This window comes from Trypanosoma brucei, chromosome 4 (assembly GCF_000002445.2).
Source record: "Trypanosoma brucei brucei TREU927 chromosome 4, complete sequence".
In the NCBI taxonomy this organism is placed as follows: Eukaryota; Euglenozoa; class Kinetoplastea; order Trypanosomatida; family Trypanosomatidae; genus Trypanosoma; species Trypanosoma brucei.
Window position 1 is genome coordinate 392,241 of NC_007277.1, and position 23,938 is coordinate 416,178.

A 23,938-nucleotide genomic window follows, 5' to 3' on the forward strand; every position below is an offset into this window, starting at 1 on the left:
AACAGGGTATGATACCCGACCATATTGTGAAAGAAAAACAAACAAAGTGTGTGGGAAAAGTGCCGAGTAGTAGAGATATCAAAGCTTTCGGTATGCACCCACAAAAGAAAGTACGCATACGTAAGTGACGGTGAGAATTTTTCAAGGTCAAAAACGATCCAATTCTCCAACGACGGGGGGGGGGGGGAAATGACAAAAGCACGAAAGACGTCAGCTGCTTCAGGAGTGCGGGAAAAGCGACCCATATCAACTCTTCAATTACTTGTGAAGTCCTTCGGGTTCCTCTTCCTCCTCAACCACATCACCTCCCGTTGGGGCGGAGAGCTTAGTGAACTCGCTAAACTTCACCTTACTATAGTTTGGTGAGATAAGCGCTATGTATCCCTCAGCTGTGGGCGCATCCAGGAGCAAGTTGGGGTGCTGTTGAAGTGCCGAATTCAACTCCAGGACAAAACCATCAACACATGCAGGGATGTGGTAGACGGTGCCGTCCGACATCGTGATGATGCATATTTTCGTGTCGACTTGACACACCGCAGCTTGTTTTTTCCGCTTACCGACAACATGAATGCTTCCTGACGACAGTTGTGAGTTTCCCCGACCCGAGCCAAACACAACGGAGGCTACATTCGTTTCCACAGCCCCGGCGCTACTCTTGGCAGCCCTAACCACTCTATGGGTTTCATCAAGGCACAATACGCATATGCCGTTGCTGTGAACCAACAGCCGGCAGTTGTTGCCCTCAACGCCTTTGCAGTTCTTCACAACGTACTGATGGTAGTATCGCTCGGTGAAGTAATCAAAGGTCGACGGCTTGGGGGCTGCTGCACAAGCCACTCCGACGGGGTTCATCAACTTGATCCAAGCAACAAACGCCAAACGAACAACATAAAATGAGAAAAACGTGGGAAAGAAGGATGGAAGAACAAAACGGGTGATGCCGTGGTAAAAACCAACGGCTTCTACAAACTACGGGCTATGTATATGCAAACATGCGGCGCAAAAAAAAAAATTGTTCCGTCGTGTGGAGAAGGGAGCCCCGTATTGATGAACTGTGACCTTAACCCCAGTAGACGTAAAAGGGGTTGAATCGATATCAAACTGAAGGTGACCGGTGAGTTGCTGAGCCTAGAAACTAACTCCACTGAAGCTCATCACCTCTGTAAGTGTCTCTTGAACGCCTCTCGCTTCTTCGCCACCGCGTTGCTGTAGGCATCCCGGTACGTTTTGTTCCGCTCATCCGTTATGTCCACCTCCACTACCTTGTAGCGGAAATTGAAGGGCACTCGACCTCCCGCCAAATTACTTAGTCGCCTTGCAAGACGATAGCGTTGTTTGTTAGACGCTCCGCGGTTCCTCAGTTGCTCCAACTCAAGTGGTGCCAGTCTGCGGTGCTTTTTGTGTGCTTCTCCAGGCTCTTTTCTTGATGCGGCAGCGGCCGCGGCGGCCGCTGCCTCTCGTTCCAACGCGGCGTCAGGGTTTACGGCATCAAATTGCTCAAACAGGGATCCAAGCGTAGACGCTTCAGCCATGCGAACACCAATGGGAACAACGGAGTGCTCCGACTCGTACATGTCCATTAGTTTCATTTGATCTTGTGCTGATTTCTCCTCATTTTCTGTGAGGTTAACTGGTAGTAGAGCACTGACTGAACCCTCTGAATTCTTCCCACTATCCTCGTCATCACCAAGCATATCAAGCCATGAAACCCCACCTTCCCGTACCTCCTCTCCACACAGTGTATGTAGATGAGCAGAATCAGCCGCTTTTACAGATCCCTCTCCCGCACCTGTCACCCGCCGAGGCGCGGCAGGGAAGTTCAACTTGGGCTCAAAGTCCAAACCTACGCATAAATTCGGATTGTCATCGACAAGTCCCCCCTCTCCGATCACAGCGCCCTCCGGTGGTTCCGATGACAAGACGTTTACTTGACCTGCGAACAAAGAAGCAACTTCGTCGTGACGCAAACGTTGTACGAGATGCGCATCGTCCGTGCACAGCACAACGTTGGTTTCTTTTGGGGCAATCGCGCGTACCATTGCCAATACCAGGAGCAGGTGATCATTATCAGATCCTGCGCTATCAACTGCACCTGTGACAATTTGGGACAGCAGACATTCACTGAAGTGCAGTACTCTCCGCTTCACATTTCCCTTGTCATTAAGTAGAAGGGCGTAGAGGCTGCGCAGTCGCTGTGATGCAATAAACTGATCTTCTTTTCCTACCTCCTGCAGCGCCTCATCGTATGACACTACCTCTCCGTCTGGCGCATCGAGCACCGAGGATATTTGGCGCAGACAGAAGTAAGGTACTAATACAAGCGAATGTCCTCCATTTTCCTCTTCATTCAACGAGCCTAAGCCAAGAAAAGCTTCACTGGACTCCACAAAAGAGGAATCCAGCAGATAAATTGTGTGGTATCCGAGCAACTTACGTGCCAGCGAGGTGATATCCGTTGCGACCGCGTCACTGGGCGGTAACGCATAGCCATCGAAGTGCTGACAGGAACCCACTAAGCTAATGTCAAGCTTCGGCATATGTTGCGTGATCTCATCCAGTGCTCTCTCAACCTCCGCCTCACCGGTGCAATTGCGGTAATGCCTCGCAACAGCAATACGGAAGACTTCATCGAAAACCACCACATCTTCAGAGGGATAACTAACGGCACCCTTCGCCCCAACCAGCAACTCTTGTACCCTCACAGGCCCCAAACCCTCCATGAGAATCCGGTAGAGCTCTACCCCGTTCAGTGCGTTGCGGTAGTGAAAAAATTCCGCATAGTTGAACTTCCAGTACAGCTCAACCTCCCTCGTTACGTCGTAATCCTCGTCAATTTTACACCTCTCCTCGATACTCTTCAGTCCCTCCTTCAACAAATTTAACTGTTCCTCGGATGACCCCTCGCTGCGCACAATCATCACCGCCCGCGTTAGGTCTAGAACGCGCAACTTTGCGTTTTCCATGCGCCGCAACGTGCGAAGCGCTAGTGAGGGTTGAGTGGCCGATAAGGCGACTATTAGATAATGATACAACTCAGCTGTAACACCACCCTCCTCCACAAGCACTCTACGAAAGGCCACCGCCGCCGGGTCTGCATAGTGACGCCAAATGTCTCGCTCACCCGAGCGATGCTTTGTTGCGCTCGTCTGTTCCTTCTCTGCTGTGATCCGCTGCCTATACTCATTTACTAGCGCCACAACTCCCTTCACATCGCCGGTCCACGCCGTCCGCTCAAGATCAGCGACGAAACTTGGGTGCAGAAGCGAGTCGCGAAGGCGTGGCTGAACGAGTGTGGGAGCCTCCCACGGAACTGCTGCTTCCATGTGCGGAAATATGGTGTGGCGACTGACGGTTGGCCACGAGGTTGCACCGGGCACAACCTGTGGCGTGTTGGGGAGGTTGTCGATGAACTGGAGGAGTTCCGGTTTGGCAGTGGGCTCAATCCGTAACTTCAGCGCCTTGAATGCTGCAAAGAGTCCTTCCAACTCCTGTTGCTCCTCGCTGGTGGTTGGTTGAAAGTGTGCCATGGCAGTTTGACCCGTCACATCGTTCTTCACTGGCGAGCAGTAGCGACCCAAATATGCCTCCCAAACCCCCTCCGTCATATCCTCCGTGATTTCGTCACTTGGTGACGCGGCTGCGATGTGCAACAGCCATGTGTAGTGTGATAGTGGGAACGATTGACCAGCTTCAACGAGGTACTGCTGCCAGCGGAACGCCGCCGTTACATCTCTGCCCAAGGCGCAAAGTCGAAAGAACTCCTGATAACTTTCCTTCCCTACCTTGTGGCTGTGTACCATGAACTGAAAGACATGTTGAGCGTACATGTATGCCTTCCTCTTGGGCACTGGCCGCCGCTCCAGTTGCACAACCGCCGTGCACCATGACAGCAACCTGGCGCAGTGGTAGTCACTCAAGAGGTGACGGTGCTGATGAAGCTTAAAGGCCATGTACCACGGTCGCGGCTCGCGGTACAACTGTCGTCGTAATGTCTCAAGGTTTTGACTGGCACTCCATGCGCGGAATATGTCCCTGTGGTGCGCCCGAACCTTCACACCGCCCCACATAAGTGTATATGTACTTATATACACCGAGCCGCCTGCAACAACCAAAACCAGATAGAGGAAAGTGAAAAAAAAAGGCAGTGGGGAAAATAACCATCCCAATTCAGAAACGTAATAAAACACACGTATTACAGGTACGTGAAGAAGAATAGAGTGGGAATGTTGATCCTCTCCCTCGTTCAGCTAAGCGAGTTTCCCTATTACAAGGGGAAAGAGTTCATTATGTAAATATAGATCGACAGATATATAGTACATTCCTTCTCCTTTCTTCCATCTCTCTCTCTCTCCCTCACTTTTTTTTTTCGCCTTCCCTACCTTTTTCTTACCCGTTTGACATACAAACTCGTCTATACAATTAATGTTAATGTCGCTATAAGGAATAAACTCTCATGTCTTACGTCTGGTAACTTTCGCCGACTGCTTGCTTTCCTTCGTACCAGCAAACGCAACCATTCATCAAAGGAGAGAAAAAAAAAAACACAAAAGAAAAAAAGAAAAAAAGGCATCTCTACTGTTGCCAACATCATCAGCAGCAGCAGCAGCTTCCCGTAAGGACAAAACGCGGCAGCAGCGACAGTCATCGAAGTACCCACAAAAAAAAAAAAAAGAGAGCACCAACCATAAAAACGCAAGAAAACGAAACAAGGAATTGCCTATGCGCTTATTGGGCCCCCCTTTCTTCACTTTCCCACAACGCACCGCAGACGGACGAACGAATGGGGAAGAGAATCACCAGTTCGCACAGCAACCACAACACGGTAATAAAAGTTTAACAAACTAACGAACAAGCGCTAGTGCGCAAATTTTGTTGGTTTGACATTTTCAACGCAATCGTTCTTTATCCACTTTTCTTTTTGAAGGAAAAAATTATGGGGGAAAACCGCAGCGAAAGAAGTTGCTGACTAAATTCATATGGGCAGCGTACCTTGGGCCTCCTTAGGGGTTTCACAGTGTTGAGAGAGTGGGGAAGAAGGGGAAAAAAAAACAAAAAAGAAACGGAGCCAACCAAACCAAACCAACGGTCATTCGGGAAACGGAATGAATGGGACGCAGTGAAAAAAACATATTCACACACACACACAATATATATATATATATATGCAAGTGTAAATGTAGGGGGAATGGATGAAAGAAGGAAGAGGAAAAGGAATAGAACTATCAGATGATGGGAAGGGAGAGAAGGTGAGTGGGCTGAGTCTTGATACTGCAACGTACGAAAATACCGTCGAAACACTGACAAGAGGGCAAGGCAAAAAAAAAAAGAAAGAAAAACAAAACAAACAAGCATGAAAATTAGTCTGAATATAAAACACCACTCTCCTGTATCTTCCCTCTATCCTTCCTCCTTCAAATCCTGACTAAAGGCACTGAAGAGACGCCATATACGAGTATATATATATATATATATAATCCTTCCCATTCCCCATCTTTTTACCTCTCACATTATCAGTCCCCCGCCTGCCACCCTCGTCATTCATATCCGTTTCGTCTGATGTTGGCGGCACCACTTTCTTTTCTTTTTTTTTTCTTCCTCACCATTTTAACAACATAAATATTATCACTCAAATGTGTCTTACGACTACATCTTAAAAGGCTGATATCACCACTCACTATTTCCTTTTCACCCACATCATATCTCTGCATTTATAAATATATTTACATAGATACAATGTGTTTAATAACAGGTCGTTTCCTCTTCTGTATTATCGTATCATACCCCGACTTGTAGACTTTTCACTGCATCGCTAACGTTACATGCGCCCACCAAAGAGTAAAAAAAAAAGTTAAGTGATGGGAAGGAGAAAAAGGGGTGCGTGTGTGTAGAAAAACTCGTTTTTTTTTTCCTCCGTGTAATTTGTTATTTCTCTTTTTCTATTGGTATAGTAATTTATTATTTCCTTTCCTTTCTCTCTTTATCTTTTTTCCCTATTCTCCGCTTCGGCTGCATTTTCATATCCCTTCCCACGTCTTCGCCTTCGTCTTTATGTTTTCTTTCTTCTTACCTCCACGCATGCATATATCTCCACTTCTCATTTCATTTCTTCGACGACCGTCGACAGCAGCAACACAAGAATATAAAGTAAAAAAGTGACGGTACAAAAAAATTCATGTGAACAAGAAAAGCAACAAACGGAAAAGTGAAGCGAAGGGAACGAAGGATACACATGATGGACACCACGTTGTGTGAACCGGTCCCCCCCGCCCACACACAAAAAAATACCAAAACACGCACACCTTTTCCTCCTTCTGGCCCACTGGCGGGTAATAATCATGACGACGATGATAGTAATGATGTTGATGACAAAGGTTTACTATTTCCTCTTTTCATTTTCCTGTTCCTTCCCCTTATTATTATTAATATTTTTTTTTCTCTCCTCAACTTTCCTCACACGCCTTTACATCCTTAAAGGGGCCCATTAGCGGCACCATTTTCAATTCTTTCCCCTCCTTCGCACTACGATCCACGCCGCCACACCGATGAGGCCGGCCACCATTGTTGTGACAACGAGTCCAGCCCGACTTACAGACCGCGCGTTAACCGACCCGTCCGCTGGGGGAAGTTCGCCTGCGCTAATCATCTGTTCAATACTCGCACGCAATGTCTCCTGCATGGGTGTAAACTTCATGCCCAGCTCAGTCGTTGCTTTGCGCGTGTCCAAGCACTTCCTGACGCCTAACGTACGCCACAGAAAGCGTATGCTCACCTGTGAATGCGTCGCTCCAATGATGAGTGTCATGAGCGTGTTGGCTGTGCGCGTCGGTGGGGTGAGGTGCGGGTATTCATTTCTGATGAGCTTCCCAATCTCTGCGAAACTAAAGCACCCGCCGGAGACTATGACCCTCTGATCTTTCACCTCCTGACACTCTAGTGCCCGGACGTGGGCTTCAGCAACATCCCGTACGTCCACAAAATTCCAGTGCAAGTTTGGTGCGTATGGGAAGTACGACGAGGCGGTGGCTAAATGTTGTATTCTCTTCATGGCATCACTAACCTCTTCAGTGCGGCTAGGGCCTATTGTGATGGACGGGAGGATCACCACTAACTCCACCCCCAGCATCTGCTTCAATCTCCATGCTTCCTTCTCAAAATATATACGAGCATAAGGAATGGGATCGGTATCGTTTGTTGCGACACTGTTCCAACAGGACTCGTCGAAGGCGCCGGACGGTGGCTCGGGATCCGTGACGTGAAAGACGGACGATGCGGCACCGTGTATCACCACTCGCTTTACCGTTGATTTACCAGCCTGCCGAATGGCGTTGAAGAGCGCCTGGACAGCACTTAGGTGAAACTCAACCGTGTCCTTATCAGTAGAGCTAACGGGACATCCGCAGTGGATGACATACTTGCAACCCCGCAGAGCGTCACGCAGCGAATTTGTATTAGTCATGTCCGCCTCGAATATAGAAAGTCGTTGCTCGTGGTCGCGACCCACGGAGGAAAGTGCCGCTTGCTGCTGTGGTGTTAGGGCACCACTCCCGGTGATGCGCACGCTGTAACCTGCCTCAAGCGCCTTGTTGACAACGTGGCTGGACACGTAACCGACACCACCAACAATCAGAACGACTGTCTTGCTTCGGAGGCTTTTGGCGCGTTCCTTCTCGGTTTCAGATGACAACTGGCTAAGGATTGTCGAAACCGTAGCTCCGGGGGCAATCTTCGGTTGCTGCTGCTGGCCTTGTTGACCTGCGCGGTGAGGGCTCCCCCGCGTTCCATTTGACAGCGCAACGTCTTCATCGGAGAGAATCTCACCACACGCTGCGTTAAGGTCTAACGTGCTGCCTGAGAACACTTTATGCAGTGTGTGAGCGCAAGGCTGAGGCCGCACTGGTTGCCCATCCTCGGTGAAATAATCAGCTCCGGGGCCCAGTACATGTGGCTGCTTCACTAAGTTGAAGTCCCGGACTGTCTCCATATGCTCGAGGGAAAGACAGCTGCCGGAGAATACACGAAGCATGTTTGACGTTCTTTCTAGAATTTGCCTTTTTTTAAATTGTTATTACCCCTCTTATTCACTTTGTTAGAATATATATATATATGTATTTGTTCTTATTCTTATTCTTGTTCCTTTAACTTTACTTTCGTGATACCTTCCTGACTCTTCTCCTTTGAAGCGGGATTCCTCCTTTTGTTAGAGAAAATTCAAGAAAGTATTTATTCACTTTCGTTACCTTCCCACCGCACACAGATGAAGGAGGCGTGCGAACAATTAAAAACCGAGTGGAGACCGTCGACTTGGTTTGCCCGTTACTTTCTCCGCTGCTTACACTTTTTTCCCCCTTTCCCTACTCTTTAAGGCGAAACTTCTTCCCGTTATGTGACACCCGTTCTCACACTAGTCGATACAATAAGTATGTATATATTTATTTAAATATGCAAAACAGTTCTGAAACTGAAGTAATTTCACTGCCAATTCCTTCCTTTTTTTCTCTTCCCCCGTCTTTCTTGTTCTCCTTCACGCTTTCCGACTCGTGCCCTTCTCTAAATATGTTTCTTTTTCTGTGGGCGATGAACGTATAAAGGCTGTCAGGCGCAGAAGAAACGTCACCCAGTAAGACGAAAGAGAGCAAAGTGGTGACGGAGTGAAAGAGTTGGGGTTGTGTAAACTAAATAAATTAAATTAAACAAATTGATGTTTCTCTACCTTTTTTTTTAACCGTATCGCGGCTCCCCCTTGTCACACACGCACCTCCTACGCTGGTGGTACCTAAACACGTATCGACTTGTAGCAAATTACTCTGATAAAGCCCCGAAACAAAACAGAGCGTAACAAAAAAAAGGAAAAGGAAAAGAAGTTTAAATATGAAGTACTGAGCAGTGAAAGTCAAGACGTATGTGTGCATACAATGCATCTCACCGAACGCATAGGGAAAAGGAAAAGTTATTGGTTACGGCAAAGTAAGCAACCGCCAGCATGTCAAAAAATGTGAGCTACACTCAACTGATAACTTATAAGGCTTGCATGTTTATGTGTGTGTGATCATATACAAGTACGTGCGTATGTACATGCGCATATATAAAGAAAAAAAAACAGTGTAAGCCAGTGGAATGGCAGCACAAGGAGAAAATGAACGTAGGAGGAGGATCAGATCACTCGCTGCGCGCAACGTAAGAGAAAAAAAAGTGATTGTAAACTATAACCTCCTTCTACAGTCTTCACCCCTCCCCCCCACCTCCCCCTAATTCAACACCGCTTCGAACTGCTTTGCATTCCTTGCATTTCTTCCCTTCCCTCACATTCCTGTCCCGTAATCGCCTCCGTTCGGAAGCAATAATGGGATTTGAGTAAAACAACGTGCAGGAGAGAAGAAATGTGTAGCCGCACAAAAATAAGGGCCCCCCATTGGTGAAACACAAAAACCAATCGACGGGAAGTTGCAAACGAGCTTCAAGCGAAAAGCAAACATCCATTAAAAAAAAAGTGAAGAGAAAACTAGTCAATCACTTGCAGCATCTTCGCGATTGCCTCTCTCCACCTCCACCTCCACCTCCATCTCCACCCTCACCTCTCTTTATCTCTTTCCTCTTTTCCATTACTTTATAATGCTCTCTAATTTCCCGACCCGTAGTGCCCCGGTCCAAACCTCTTGACTATGGTGAACTTCGATACACAAGTGAAAACTGTCAGCAATCAGCACCGGGAAAAAAAAAAGAAAACACGGTATATAAAGGTTGTGCAGGACAACGGAATAATATAAGTAACTGTTCATTCCTTTCCCAACTCACTCCCTCCCTTTTCCCCCCTTTCCCCCTTCCTGTGGATTGTGCAAGGCTGAATTCACATTCACATCCACAAATACACTTATACACACTCACCTGCACCCACCTTATCGCCTTTCTCAGTGGCGGTAGTACACAACCTGCGAGTCGGCAGGCACGGGACGCCGGACGATGGCCCCCGACAGTCCGTGATTGCGCCCGCTCAAGCGGCTGCTCATCTGCAGTTGGTCCCTGCTAACTGTGGTGGCAATAGAAACCCCTACTTTCCTCTCCGTGGTTTCGTTTGCGTGGCCTGGTGGGCTACCACCGAGAACGGCCATGGACCTTCCCGAGATAAGCTGTTCCGCATCTGCGGTTCGCTTCTCCAATCGGCAGAGTTCCTCGTTTAGACGCTCGTCAAGGGTATCCATGTAGCTGTTAGTGTCTGGAACCGACGTCGTGGAGCGGTTGTCCATGATTGACCCATCACCGAGAGACATACGCCTCCTCTTCAAATGCACTTCATCCAGCGAATTTAACAACGACTTTTCATCGAGGCTGTCTCCAAGGAAGGTCGAGCATGTCCCCCACTTGCGATCTGTGTTTGTAACAGCCGTACTGGCTGAATCACACTCCATACGGGGATGTACTCTCGGTGAGACGCGACCACCGGAGCCGCTTGTTCGGGTACCGGATGCACACGCATTTGCCGCTGCCTCCGATTCCCCTTCATGCTCAATCGAGAGAACATCCATCGATGCGTTTAACGACCCGTTCAAAGCCAATGGCGCTTGAGTGTTTGGCAGAGCTGCGAGTATGGGACTGCACCGCACGGTTACAACGCGCTGCTGCTGCCTCGCGGCCGCCCCAATGAGCCTTGACCTCACAGGGTGCCGAAGCCGCTTCCAAGGTACGTTGGTGTAGATTGTGGGCAGTGGGACTATGCACTCCGATTCGCCTGGTGGCAAATAACATTGCGTTCCCTCATCCGCTTCCTGCACCACCGGTGGCCCCTTCACTGTTTCGCTTACGCAAATACGTGCCAGGACAACCTGCATCCACACTCGGTTCATGATTCCCACCTTATCACCAACTCGGAGGATGGTGGACTCGTTGCGACACAAAACGGTTGTTCGACTCTCCTCCACCGCCTGCAAACTGCTGCAGTTTCCCACGGTCTCCCGGCGGACGACCGTCAGGGGGTTCTCGCCAACGCACGTAAGTACAAGGCAGTAGGCGACCTGTGGGTGGATTGGCGTTGCAGCCGCATGATGAACATCTGCGCTGTCGAATGTTTCCTTCTCACTCGCCTCTACAGCAAATGTCATCACTCGTCGGGAACACCGGGGGTTGTTCCCAAGATGCCAGTAAAGTTCTGGCGAGTGCCTGCCTAAGACTGGCGCCTTAGCAGCAGACAGCGGAAACGGGAAGTCCACATGATGTTCATTTGGACGGCTGCTGATGTGTGCTAAAAAGCAACGCAGCTCCATTTCCTCCTGGGTGTCGAGTGGAAACAAGAGCAAAGTTACGTAAACAAGGAAAGGTTAAAGCAGAGGAAGACACGCACAGAAAAGTGGAAGGGAAGAGCCGGCGCAAAAGGGCACACGGGGATCCCGAGGGGAAGGGAGTGTGTAAACCGGTGCACGGCCCCAAACCAGAGAAATACAGTATATGACGATCTATGTGAATGAGTAAAGGAGAACGGTTACACGGTATAGAATAAGACCAAACTGAATACTAGCCACACCGTCATTATCACACCGGATAAGCAAAGTATATGACTGCACTGGGGATGTGTGGTGTAGAGTAGCTACATAAAAGACAACAAAGATTAAATGCACACCCCTTCAAAAAACGAGAAGGGATCTTAGAAAGGAAATCCAAAGGTGCGGCAGGTTGGTAAGTTCCTCCCCATCCTCCACCGGAACATGAAAAAGGAACAAGTGTAATGCCAATACCGAATAAAATGGCTTCGCATCCAATGAAATGCACGCTCACACGCAACTGCCGTGCGGTTGATGTGCCGTCCCGCCGTCAACATTTGCGGTTTGCTGTCCCCTTTTCTCATGCGATAATTATAGACAATAATATATCTGTGTTCTGTGCCTTTACCCGATTTGGACATTTTGACCACGGAACCACCAGTAGCAACCAATGAGGGAGCATAACGGGCATGGGAGAAACGGATGTTTGCTCGTTCTCTCCTACCCAACTGGAACCCGCCACTACACCATACGACGGGGCTCCAACCGAGAAAACTTCCACTTCTCTCCGCGCTGCAGCATCTTTCCCCGCCTCTCTCAGCACAGTGCCCTCATATCGAGGCCCTAAGGTCAACCTCCCCATACATGCATTAAGTACACCGTGACACAACGGTAACTCCAGCTACCCACGGAACACCACTGTTGCTGTGTCAAGGAACCAGCGCATCAGTGTCATCTGTATTTTTCGTGCGTTGCCGCAATATTCTAATAAATTTTTTTACTAGTTCCATCACGTAAGCATTTACGTCCTGTGGATCTTTGGGTTCATTCGCCACAAAATCCCAATTTTTGTCGTGTTCCTCGCCGAACTCGACAAGTGAGTATCGAGCCCCTAGACACAACTGCATCCCAACCGTCCTATTCACCGTGCCCTTAACCAAGTAAGAGATTTTCTCAAAGCTCCTCTTCTCCTCCACGCGAAGGGTCTTAACCTGTCCGAGAACCAGCTTCTTTGACTGACGTTCTGCGACCACGCGTGGTTTTGCACTACCAACTTGCCGACCGTGACGACTGATGCTGCATTGGGAAGGCGCACGTTGAATTGGACATGACGGGTTGTTCGGTTCAGGAACGCTATTACTGGAGTCGGACTCAATGTAAAGCGAAGAGTCAACGAAGCCCAATGTGGCTGAAAAGAAAGTTGGAGCAATGATTGTGTAGATCCTTTCGTATGACTCTGCGAGAAACTCATCTTTCCACACCTTTTGTAGCATCATGACTGGGGTCCAACACGTGTCCAGTTCGTGAAGCAACACCAGAGCTCTTTGCAGACGCTTGAAGATGCTCCGCTGCACCTTTAGTACCCTACGACGTCTCCGTGGGAATTGCAGCTGCATTGTTTCTTTCAGGTCCTCCTCAACACTATCCAAAATACCACCAATATTGAACTCCGTCTCGTTTCGTAGATCGTCAAAGGCAACATACATTTCGCACTTCATCTTGAAGGCTATAGCGAAGGCAGTGAACCGGTTAATCTCTCCCAAAAGACGCACGCAACGGGCGCGAAGTTCCAAGTGGAGTTGGGCTTCCTCCTCCGTTTCCACTCCGATGGAGTTGATGAATGTCAAGGTATATTGTAACATCCATTCGGTGGCATAAATGGTGCTCGAGAGAGCCACAGTGAGTGGTACGATGTTGGAATATGCAAAATCCGCAACCTCCTCCGCACCTTCCAATGGTTCGCTTCCCTCCGGTTGGATTGGGAGTAAAACTTTAACGGTCGGATCCCCCTTCTCCACCACCGTAAGAACAATGGTAAGTGCCTCCAAAACATCCTCGAAGGTAAATGGTGCACATCCCTGTCCGATCCGTTCCCTTGCAACCCGTATATTTTGGTCAAGCTGCTCAGCAACCTCTTGCAGCGTTTCAACCTGCACGTCAACGGTCGCGAAGTCCTTCATCACCGCAGATGGTGATGTTTCCAGAAGTGCGGCACCGTCCAGTGGTGGACAAGGTCGAGAGCCCCCATTATTACTGTTGACTTCGTCGCCCCCAGCCGATGGTTGTGCGTCTTCTTCGCACAACAGAGAAGGATTTATTGTGGTTTGTGGTTTGTAAACACCCTTGTGCACACTCTGCTTCGCTGCTTCTCCAATGCCACAACCCAACATGATTCCTTCCACGTGGGACTGAAGTCGCAGCTTCCTTTGCTTCCGAATGGCTTCGTTTATGCCTGCCTCCGCCTCTTCACGGTTGTAACCATTCTTAAAATCACCGAACTCCATAAAGAAAGGTCGCTCAAAATTTAAGTCACTCATGGTGCAAAAATCGCGTAACAAAATCAACTTCCAATCCAACGCGCACCTAATTCACTCACTGGAGTAGTGAGGGACGGCTAACTAAAATAACAACGAGACAACAGAGTTAGGGGAATTTTTATGTGTGCGGAAGCAAATATCAAATGTGGAAGAGGAAATCATTACTTTCTCGTTACAAGGAGTAGGATTTGCAATTGCTCAACATCCCCCTCCCGCATCAATGGTAACCCACTGGAAACTCACCCCAACACTGTACACCTACGCGTGCACAAAGACACGCCACCACTTTACCAAACGGCAATGAGGCTGCAGCAACCGATCACAGTTCCAAATCCTTGGTTAAGAGGAACCAAAGCAGAATGGCAACCATGATCACGAACGAAACAACCGTGGTAGTGGTATCCCTTTGCTCGCCATCCATGGGATTCTCAAAGTAAAACGTGAGGACGAATATTTCGTCCTCGGGTTTAAGCATTATCTTGGTATCCTCAGGGCTGAGGTGCACCGTGCAGTACTTACCGCGCAACCGCCAGTCCAACGCCTGCGTACCGTCACGACTGTTTGCACTGCTGACCAACTTTACCACTTTCGAAAATACGGTTTGATATACAATTTCCTCTGGAAGACAGGGTGCACACGCAAAGGGGTAAGCGATGACGATGGCCGGCAAATTCGTCAGCTGTCGAACTGACTTTGTTGTCCAACGAATTTCAAGCTGGATCTCATTCCCAACACCCCTCTCCGTTTCGTCCAGCACATCTGAAGCCCTTGAAGCTACAGCGTACAAAGTTCCACGCTCACCCTCCTCCTGCTCAGCCTTTCCTTCCATACCAGCTGCTGCGTCGAACACAGCGGGACAGAGAACCAATGGCCGCTCCGATGGTGGGCTGACAACGCGAACCAACTCCCACATCATGATCTTCTTGTTTATACGAGCGGAAAGTGACGTTAGAGTTCCATCACACGCACTAACCGGGAAAACAAAGGAAAAGCAACCCTCGGATGTATGTTCGATATGATACGTTGTCGTGAGGTGGTACACCAATGTCCTTTCCGTTGCCCTCATTCGCAGCTTGCATGCTGTGCAAGTCAACGGTGAACTAATGGTGTCTGCCCACGATCGCAGCCGCTCCGACACCTTCGGGTCGGTGGCATTTCCATTTCCGTTGGGTGTAACTGACTCGCTGTTACTCTTAACAGCGTACAAACCTGAGAGGAAAACATCCTTCCGACGCCCGACAACACCCACTGGTGAGTCTAAAGGCATTGGCGGCTGCCGCGCCAAGGTGCGTCAAAGCCCTGACTCACGTTGCAGAAGAAGTTTGCGTAGTTTAGATCAACCCAGTGTTTGTCAGCACCAGCAGCAATACATACGAAGTCACTTATTCGAGCCTCAAATGGGCTACTTTGCAGTTTTGTGCACGAAAGACGAGGTGGGAGGAGATATGCACCAGTGAAGAAATGTGGGTCAATGAAAGTTCAACGCTTTCCCCTATGACAAAGACGCAGCAAACAAAATGTTTTGTGCAGCTGGATGACCGTCGTGAAAAGGTCGGGATTAATGAGTAGGGGAAAGAGGTAAAGAACGGCATCTCCTCCGAAGGATTCATCGGAATTCCGATTAGTTGTTCACAAAAAAATATGGACGGGTCCAAGATACGGCATCTAAATTTAATCCGTGGTCTCAGGCCGATACAAGGAAAGAACATTTCCTTGTCTGCGATCTTCTTCAAATAGTCCTGAGTAAAGCGGGTCTGACCTCAACCGAGAAAAACGCGTCCGATAAGTCATGCCTTGACTGATTGTACATGTAACAACGGCGAAAAATCCAGGATGTCGCCCTACACTGATGCGCACACAAGCACTCATCCATCTCAAGATCTCGTTGATTAAAACCACATTCCGATACTAGTTATCCGAGGCGGACTCACTCCCCTCATCATCACTTCCATCATCACTACCTGATTCCGAAACTGAGGAAGATGAAGAAGATGCTGCGTCTGATACCTTTGAGTGCGGTCTCGGAACACGGCATTTTACACATTCTGGGACGGACGTTGGGAGGAGTATGCTGCAGTTCGAGCAGAACCATAAAACCACATCCAGCTTGTGCGTAGGTGGTGTCCACTGCACCTCCCCCGTTTCACTGTTACAGTAGAAGACATGCTGCGTGGTGGAGTCAAAAAACTCATGCCATTCTTCGCTTTTGTGATCAAACTCACAATCGCGTGTATCATGCAGACCGCCGCAGTCTGAGCAGCGGTACTTCTTCACTTGACACTGCGCCGAGGAATGACCCCGCTGAGCGCATTTCCAGCACCCCTTCTCGCGGTCCATCAAGGGATAATCACGAGGGGAAAGTCGCAACCTCGGACAACTAACGGTCCAGTGATTCTTCGAGCAAATATGGCAGGCAAAAGAAGCGTGAACGGCAGGTATCGACGCTTTGGTTTGCGCTCTGTTGCGCCGGCGCCTCACGCCACGCTTCCTGCGGTTCAACCTCTTTGCCGGTGCGACACCGCGTTCTCCTCTTGACATTCCCGTGCTTCAGGAAGTGGAGAGCCCTAAACAGCGGCCACAGAGGCGGAAGACACTTCGATGAGGGCACGAGGGAAGTCTTATAACATAAAGAAGAAAAGTAAAGTAAAAAGATGAGGGTACAAAACGCTTATGTGCGTGTGTGTGTGTGTGTGTGTGTGGAAAGCATCCAAATGGGAAGTTAACGAAGAGATGTTTGGCACTTTTGACTCGCATTTGTGCGCGGAAAATGCCAAGTCTCCGAGGCATGGAGCGGCGGCCACGTTGATTCCACACCACCAGCGCGGGCAGAATATATGCGCTTCGCCCGCAGATTCCGTGTGTTACAGGAAAAATAAAAAGGGAATGCGGATGCAAAAAACAGGTGTATGCGTCCTACTTGCCGTACTCTGTGGAGATAATTTGTTCACCTTTTCGGATGAGTTCATTCGTGATAATATCTTGTTGGTGAGCCACAGCCGCTGAGGGTACGTAATCCTCGGGTGGCGTACCACACGACAAACGCCACATTTTTTCTGCTTCGGAGTCCTTTCCACAGACAGGTGCCATTGTCTGCATACAAATCTCTTCACCTGCCCTGAGCGCCCTGGCGGGGACGACGTAAATCCACTTTCCGTCTTGCTCACACATGAAGTCGTACTGGTGATGTCGCGCAAAGTATGCAGCCATGCGTGTAGCAGACGATTGTTGGGACGTCCGCGCAACAACAAGCGAATTTGTGTTCTTCCCCCCATGCGGAAATAAGTGCACCATTGGAATAATTCCAATTGAGCGTGTCGCCCCAATCACTAGCGGAGTGGAGTGCGATAAACAAGTACTCACTGCCCACCTTAACTGAGCTCTGTCAACTTTACCCACAAGGGGACCACCGTTGATATAATTCCGTATCATCTGTAGAAGCACATCCGCCAGACCTGTAGCTTCTGCGTCTAGTACCACATCGTCTTCAAAGTATGGGGCGTTCTTCATGGACCGGACCCTTCCCAGAAGCTCAGCGAAGGCCCAGCGAGGATCAGTCAATGGGCTGCCTATAGAAGTTATGAGATCAGACACAATCATACCCAGTGAGTCAAAGAAGAACTGGCATATGTCCGCATCGCTTTGCTCTCCCGTATTCAACTTATTAAACTCCTTTTCCCTCTCCTCGTCCCGTAGATTATTCTCTGCCTCACTTGTATCTTTAAAACCGATGGCAAGTGCCTCTGGAATAGCGAAAAGCGGTGTTAACCGATCCACATCTTCGGTGACAACGAACGCGTGGTCACGATAGGGTGATGGTCGTCTATGAATCCGGACAGTCGGGTGGATAAAAATGTGTTGATCGTGACACCACATCATTAGTCGATAGTAATCATGTGCATCAGAGTACTGAGACAAGTGCTTCGCGTGATGAAGGTAAAGCGCACGACGGTGTGCAGCATGGAGGGCCATTTTGTTTTCGCTAGCGTTAAGCTGTGCGTTTTCGTCACCATCATCATTTTTGTTGTCACTCGCATCTTTCCCTTTGTGTTTCAAAACGCTTCCTTCAAGCGCCGGAAGCCATTGCACAAGGTTACTCACGCAACCTCCATTGCCGTTGGGTTTTAACGAGGGTTCCTCTTCCTTTCCCCCTCCGGTACCCTCCTGACGCTTACATGCCCTACTCCATAGTAACAAGGGTGACAGCATTCACCTAAAGATGTTATTGGGGAACCGAGCGAAATCATCAGCAATAATGAAGCAAAGGGGTAATGTGCACAAGGGAAGAAAAGCAACACGCCATCTCTGTCGGTTGGGAAAATAAACTGCGGCCCGGCTCTCGTTACGTTATCCCGTAAGTTGCAGTACCCCCTTCCCCACATTTCACAAATGTAATGAAAGAAGATAAAACGGATAAATTATTACATGAGAACCGGAACATCTGGTAAACCCACAACAGAGCAAAAAACAACAGAACGGGTCAAGCGGCGCAAAGGGTTTCTGCAACGACGAGCCCACACACTTCACAATCACTGCTTGCCCACTGTCAGTCAGCCACAGCTATGGAGGGTGTGACTGCAGCGCTTAGTGCATTTGGCTCCACCCCTCCTTCTTAAAAAGTTCTTTTGCCTCCAATTGACGGACTTCCCAGTCTTCCAGCTCGGTTTCCGTGTAGGTGTGGTGCCTTTTTCCCTCCTCCGCATCTTTAGCCAACCGCGCTTGCGCGAAGTGGGCTTTAATGTCGAACTCTTTCACCAGTAACCGGCACGAGGGAACAGTACTAATGATCTGCTTGCGAAACTTTTCATCCAAAACATAACGGTTGCTTTCTACCACAACATTATGCTTTTCGCTGATATGCCTCACAATCGCATTAATCATAGCAGCACACAGTTCGTCTTCTTTGGAGAAGTCATCAAACTTTCCTGTAATTTCTACCCTCAACTCATCTTCATCGACAATGCGGCACGAGTCATCACACCGCCCCTTGTATTGTTTCAACCACGTTGACTTTCCGCTACCAGGCATGCCCACAAGGAGGATAACTTTAGGGTCGGACCTCTTGCGCTCCTTGTGCTTTCCACGACCACTGTTTTTACCACTTCCACTTCCACTTCTCCTTCGACTGCGGCGCTCCTTCTTTGCCCGTGATCTCGGGTAATAGCGACGCACTGCATATGCGATCAACAGATTCAATAAGATGACGAAAAGCGAAAAGAGAATTCCTCCTACGAGAAACCGGCGGGTCCTCGGCACCAAAACGCCGCCTAAAACACCATTTTCTTTCATTTGTGCGGTATATATTCGCTTATTCGTGAGTGTTTCCCCTACCCTTTTGATTTCCCTCCTGACCCCTTCTTTGCCTCTCTTAACACCCTCGGGCTCTGATAAGTAACAACAGATCGTAATACAATCTTTCCCGTGCAAACAATTTCATAACCGTTTCCACACGGGCAGAGGGACCGAATCACCTCGCAGGCAGAGTAAGAAAACAAAACAAAAAGAGCGTTCGTAATGGAAAGATACAAAATAAATAGCAATGAAGTGAGGATACAATGTGTGAGCACACAAGTGGTGCATACATTACATTTTGCACCGCGAACGAAAGGAGTTAAACCGCAAATGCCCTTCATGCGTGTGTTGCAGCCATAACGACACGAAGCTGTTGAAATATATCTTGTCTTTTCCCTCGTTCCGGTCCCCCTAGACTTTCCACGGACGTGCGTGGGGAAAAGGTATGGAAGGGGGGTAATGCCAAAGACTACCTCACGATGATAACGTGGGTAACGTATGAAAGTGATTGAAGAAAAGAAAAACAGACACACGAACACGCACCCAAACAGGGACGAAAGAAGGATGCATTAATTATTTCTATTACAGAGGTGAAGATGCAGAACGCGGAAATGTACCGCCCTTTTTTTTTTCTTCCGTCCCACCCCTTTCCACCATGGAACGGTACAGCTGGCAGTGCAGGGTCACGAAGCGCATTTTGTTTTGCTTAAAGACCAACTCTTAGTTCTAACCTTCGGTTCCTCCAGTCCCTTAGCCAAAAAATCAGATGTGTGCGCTGCTCAACCGGATTCCACGGAAAGAGTGAGACCGAAACGGATGGGACTGTTCTCCACCAACACGTTCTTCTGCGCCACCAAACCCCAATGCACCACGCCATTAAATATGCCACGAATGGTTGCCGCACATAAGCCACCGCTCTCCGCCTTGAATGCTCCTACAAACGGGAGAATGGCGGTCCATACGTCCAACTGCTCACACGCCCGCTGCTGCAGAATCGTGGGGACGCGAAGCCGAAAACCCTGTGAAAATCCCAGCGAGACATGTACGCGTGACTCCTCCATATCGAAATTGTATGCGCAGGCCACCGATGTGTCGGGCACCACGCGCTGATAAAAAGCAATGCGTGCCGCGCTCCACATATCGTTCGCTCTCACTAACTTTGCACCAACGGACCAATTCACCCCAGTAAAGCCAACCCCCGCATAAAGCACGTCCAACTGCGCGGTGTGATCCTGTTGCTCAAGAAACGAAACTTTCTGCCGCTCAAATCCGGCACCCGCAAGAAGATTAAAAAATTTCGTGCCACAATCAACAAGCAAGTCACTGCTTCCCAATCCGTTCCTCTGATAGTTAAGTGTGGAATAGAAGTCACGACGCTGGTAATCCATTGCAACGGACCACACATCTTTTGACGGAGGAGCAATTGTGTTTACTGCGAGACGCCCTTTTACCTCCATTCCCTCGAGAAGATCACTAACCTTGACGCTACCCGATGCCAACCCCTCGCTGTTCACAGCAATCCCTTGCTCAAACCGACACACCTGCGGCACGTGAACACCACTGTGCAACTTCACCTTCCCATGGTACCCTCCGTCTCTGTTGAAAATTAGACGGGGCGAGAAGTACATAAAATTTTGCGTTTTCCTCAACTCGCCTCCTCCTGCTTGAAGGCTCTCATCCGAGGGCTGGTCAGTCGTCGCCGAAGGCGGGGAGGTGAAGAAGAGTTGTTCACCCGGAAAAGACTCGGAATACTGCCTGGACTTGACTGCAGCGAATAGAAACGACTCATCTCTGAAAGTTTTCTTCAGGAAGTCGTCGACGATGTTGAAGAAATCATTTAATTTTGCCGGAGGAATCATCTCCCCTGCACAGTTACGAGATCAAAACAACGTATGTCCAAACGTTAGTTTTCTTTCTTGTTTCCCTCTCCTATATATCTCTCTTTTCTATGTGCGGTTGTGTGGCCTCGGTCCGCTTTCCGTGCGCGACACCTTCCTTCCTTTCCTTCTTCACGCTTCTATGAGAAAGACCTTAAGTCGCACGGCCACCCACAAAGGCGAATTAAGCTTCCAGTAGCTGACCTCCAGTGGCGCCACTCGTACAACCCTTTCCTTTTGTTCTTTGTATATATATATATATATATATATGTACCCCTTCCCTTTCGCACTTTAGTGTCGCGGTAATAATGTCAACAGCAGCAAAGGCAGAGAGGTAAAGCAGCTCGCGTGAAAAAGAATTACAACCAGGGGGGGGGGCCGAATCACGGACTGCGATAGCATATTCATCGATATGTTCATGTACGCATCTATGCATGAGTAAACACACATATACATACACATGTGTATAGTTACAAGTGAGAGTACAATTTGCGCAACACACTTCCCGTGCGCAAGTGTACACGACCAGTTTCAGTGGGATGTTGCAGTTTCCGCTGAAACAAACCTCTTCCCCATTTCCCCTTTCCAAAATACTGAAGGAGGCCGACCCCGTACGCTGCACCAATGGAGACGGGGTGGACGACAGGCTAAACCAAGATTCATGACAACATCTTGACGACGGCACCATAACAGTGTTTAAATATGTGCGACGGAATAGAATATGACTGAAGTAAGTGTGGCTACAAGGGTTGAAGAACCCCCTTTATTATATATTTCGTTTCCATTGTTTCGTTTCGTTTCGTTTCGTCCTGTCCTCCCTCCCTCCCTTTAACGGGGACGGCAAGAAACCGTCATGAGCAACGCAAAAGGCACGCGGTGCAAACGTGTGACGAGTCCCGGAGTATTTTTGTTTTCTTTTTTGCGTAAGTTTAAAGCAAATGCTCAACTGCCTGCTGAGGGAATTCCCGGCAAAGCAGTGTTGGAGGTGAAAATCAGGTGAGTTAAAGCGGCCCAAACGAACAAAAAAAAGAGTACAGAGTGTGTCTAGCAGTCGGCTCCGCCTTACACCCGCCGCACAGAATCTCCTTTCCTCCTTCCTTTTGCATCGGACATACGTCCATTACACAATAATGGACGAGACAAAACTGACGAATCGCGCTGCGTATTCCTTCGGCGGCACCGCCGATATCTTCTGCCTGTCTTTCAACATTCCGAACACAAGGGTTTCCATACTCTTCCGAGAATTGTACTCCTGCAATATGTCAATGATCCCAATATAATATATTTCCCTCCTTCCACCGGGGTGGTCTGCGCTCATCATACCGCCCTGATCCGCTTTGAAGCACCGCCCGTCGGTTGGTGCGCTGTCGGCAGCCGCGGTTGGATGTCCATTCAAAGCCATGGGTTGCATCGTCTCACCCATGCCTAACAGATAGGAAGGTTCCAGTGCACTCGTTGCAAGCGCTGCTGCCCCACCCAAGTACTCTCTGCTTCCCGTGCTTGGTGCTGGGCGATGTGCCTCGTACATGGGAAGCACGTGAATACCTACAAGAAACGAGTAGTCCATGATATTACACTGGTTCAGGAATCCACAGTCCATTTTCATTTGTTCAATGAGAAGGTTACGCCTAGTGGCGCCCACATGAAGGGGACGATTTATATCCAAATCCTTTTGTGTGCATGTCTGCTTTTTCTTTTCCGCCTCAGTCGCAAAACGACCGACCGTACTCCCCTTCAGGTCGTATTTTTCATGGATTGTGTTTCCTGTGACGAACACATTCTGCATAATGATAATGTACATCTTCTCTCCGTTGATTTCAAGCCGGTGGTGACCGACAAAGTGTGGTAGGAGCGTATAAGGATGGTCTAGCACAAAAAAATAGTAGCGATGTAATATGCGCCGTAAGAACTTGCTCTCTTCGTGTGTCATGGTCTTGATCACCCAATCCCTACCACAGAAGAATAGTTGCGCGGCGGACTTACCTGGTGTCGGTGTGCTGTGCCAGCGGCTTCGCAACAGGACATCGCGGTAGGCCCTATGGTCGATATTGAAAAATTCCCGAATGTGACGATAGCACATGGGCGAGTAGTCCACAAATGCTAACGGCACATTCGGGACCTCATCGTGGGACTCCACATCACTTTCATCTAAATGACTTGCCTCCTCACTGTCACCATGTGCATCGTAAAAGGGTGCATGGTGGTTACGCTGTTCCCTTACACCAGTTGCCGCCGCCGTGCTGCAACAGAAACCTGGCTTAGGTTTTTCTACCCCCACATCCAGATTAATCTTTGTTTTTATGGAGAAATCTCGCTTTGGGTTTAGCGGCCGCTGTTTGGCCGGATGGGAGATGCTCGTGATGCTCTGCCCCAACGCCCATTTCATACAGCGTATCAAGTTAATCGTCGCCTCATTTTGCCTCGGCTCATCTCTTTTATCGCAAGACTTGACTTCGAGGTTCTTTGGCGGTTCCTCCGTAGGAGTGCGACGTGCCGCTATCTCCGCTGAGGAAAGGGGTCCAGATTCAAAGGAGATGGCGGCAAGTATTTCTCTATTGAACGGCATGGCTCCCCGCGCCAACGAAATTAAGGCCTTCCTGCCGCCCGGGTCGACCGATGGTAGTGAGCGTGGGCGAGCTTATATATATATATATATATATAATGGAGTAAAAAAAGGAAAGAGGGTAAGGCACCATAAGGAAGTATAGGAGGGCGAAGCTGCAACATTTTTTTTGCTTCCTCTTTGAGGAGTGGTGGTGGTGGTGAGCAGCATAGAATAAATTATGTAAGACACGAACGAAACGAAACATCTCGCCCCACACTTTTGTTAATCTTTACTCATCCCCTATCATGCCATGCGGCGTTCCCTTCCTCCACCTTCTCCCTTCGGCCGCATCACGGCCGAAGGTATCGTAGCTGCTAGACGTTTGTTTCGATGGTTGCTCCTCAGTACCGCATGATGATGTCCGTCAGAGTTACTCCTCCC

General features: G+C 48.9%; 11 protein-coding genes across 11 annotated transcripts, besides 8 other annotated features; all 11 read right to left on the bottom strand.

Annotated features, from left to right (window-relative positions):
- Window positions 1-23,938: part of a sequence feature (sequence corresponds to BAC RPCI93-2L9) that runs on past both edges of the window.
- Tb927.4.1520 (hypothetical protein, conserved) lies at window positions 259-852 on the bottom strand (the record flags this gene model as incomplete). Its single annotated transcript, XM_839209.1, has 1 exon — window positions 259-852. The coding sequence occupies one exon, from the start codon at window positions 850-852 to the stop codon at window positions 259-261; it is 594 nt and encodes a 197-aa protein (XP_844302.1).
- On the bottom strand, window positions 1,155-4,067 carry Tb927.4.1530 (hypothetical protein, conserved; the record flags this gene model as incomplete). Its single annotated transcript, XM_839210.1, has 1 exon — window positions 1,155-4,067. One exon carries the CDS (start codon window positions 4,065-4,067, stop codon window positions 1,155-1,157), a length of 2,913 nt encoding a protein of 970 aa, XP_844303.1.
- Window positions 4,532-4,565: a microsatellite.
- Window positions 5,454-5,473: a microsatellite.
- Window positions 6,411-6,434: a sequence feature (AT_rich).
- On the bottom strand, window positions 6,497-8,023 carry Tb927.4.1540 (hypothetical protein, conserved; the record flags this gene model as incomplete). Its single annotated transcript, XM_839211.1, has 1 exon — window positions 6,497-8,023. One exon carries the CDS (start codon window positions 8,021-8,023, stop codon window positions 6,497-6,499), a length of 1,527 nt encoding a protein of 508 aa, XP_844304.1.
- Tb927.4.1550 (hypothetical protein, conserved) lies at window positions 9,906-11,255 on the bottom strand (the record flags this gene model as incomplete). The annotated part of the gene is made up of 1 exon (XM_839212.1): window positions 9,906-11,255. One exon carries the CDS (start codon window positions 11,253-11,255, stop codon window positions 9,906-9,908), a length of 1,350 nt encoding a protein of 449 aa, XP_844305.1.
- On the bottom strand, window positions 12,179-13,786 carry Tb927.4.1560 (hypothetical protein, conserved; the record flags this gene model as incomplete). The annotated part of the gene is made up of 1 exon (XM_839213.1): window positions 12,179-13,786. The coding sequence occupies one exon, from the start codon at window positions 13,784-13,786 to the stop codon at window positions 12,179-12,181; it is 1,608 nt and encodes a 535-aa protein (XP_844306.1).
- Window positions 14,106-15,053, bottom strand: Tb927.4.1570 (hypothetical protein, conserved; the record flags this gene model as incomplete). The annotated part of the gene is made up of 1 exon (XM_839214.1): window positions 14,106-15,053. One exon carries the CDS (start codon window positions 15,051-15,053, stop codon window positions 14,106-14,108), a length of 948 nt encoding a protein of 315 aa, XP_844307.1.
- Tb927.4.1580 (hypothetical protein, conserved) lies at window positions 15,695-16,324 on the bottom strand (the record flags this gene model as incomplete). Its single annotated transcript, XM_839215.1, has 1 exon — window positions 15,695-16,324. One exon carries the CDS (start codon window positions 16,322-16,324, stop codon window positions 15,695-15,697), a length of 630 nt encoding a protein of 209 aa, XP_844308.1.
- Window positions 16,458-16,485: a microsatellite.
- Window positions 16,700-17,755, bottom strand: Tb927.4.1590 (hypothetical protein, conserved; the record flags this gene model as incomplete). Its single annotated transcript, XM_839216.1, has 1 exon — window positions 16,700-17,755. One exon carries the CDS (start codon window positions 17,753-17,755, stop codon window positions 16,700-16,702), a length of 1,056 nt encoding a protein of 351 aa, XP_844309.1.
- Tb927.4.1600 (hypothetical protein, conserved) lies at window positions 18,368-19,072 on the bottom strand (the record flags this gene model as incomplete). The annotated part of the gene is made up of 1 exon (XM_839217.1): window positions 18,368-19,072. The coding sequence occupies one exon, from the start codon at window positions 19,070-19,072 to the stop codon at window positions 18,368-18,370; it is 705 nt and encodes a 234-aa protein (XP_844310.1).
- Tb927.4.1610 (hypothetical protein, conserved) lies at window positions 19,855-20,934 on the bottom strand (the record flags this gene model as incomplete). The annotated part of the gene is made up of 1 exon (XM_839218.1): window positions 19,855-20,934. One exon carries the CDS (start codon window positions 20,932-20,934, stop codon window positions 19,855-19,857), a length of 1,080 nt encoding a protein of 359 aa, XP_844311.1.
- Window positions 21,200-21,225: a microsatellite.
- Window positions 21,726-21,760: a microsatellite.
- On the bottom strand, window positions 22,073-23,518 carry Tb927.4.1620 (phosphatidylinositol 4-phosphate 5-kinase alpha, putative; the record flags this gene model as incomplete). Its single annotated transcript, XM_839219.1, has 1 exon — window positions 22,073-23,518. One exon carries the CDS (start codon window positions 23,516-23,518, stop codon window positions 22,073-22,075), a length of 1,446 nt encoding a protein of 481 aa, XP_844312.1.
- Window positions 23,592-23,613: a microsatellite.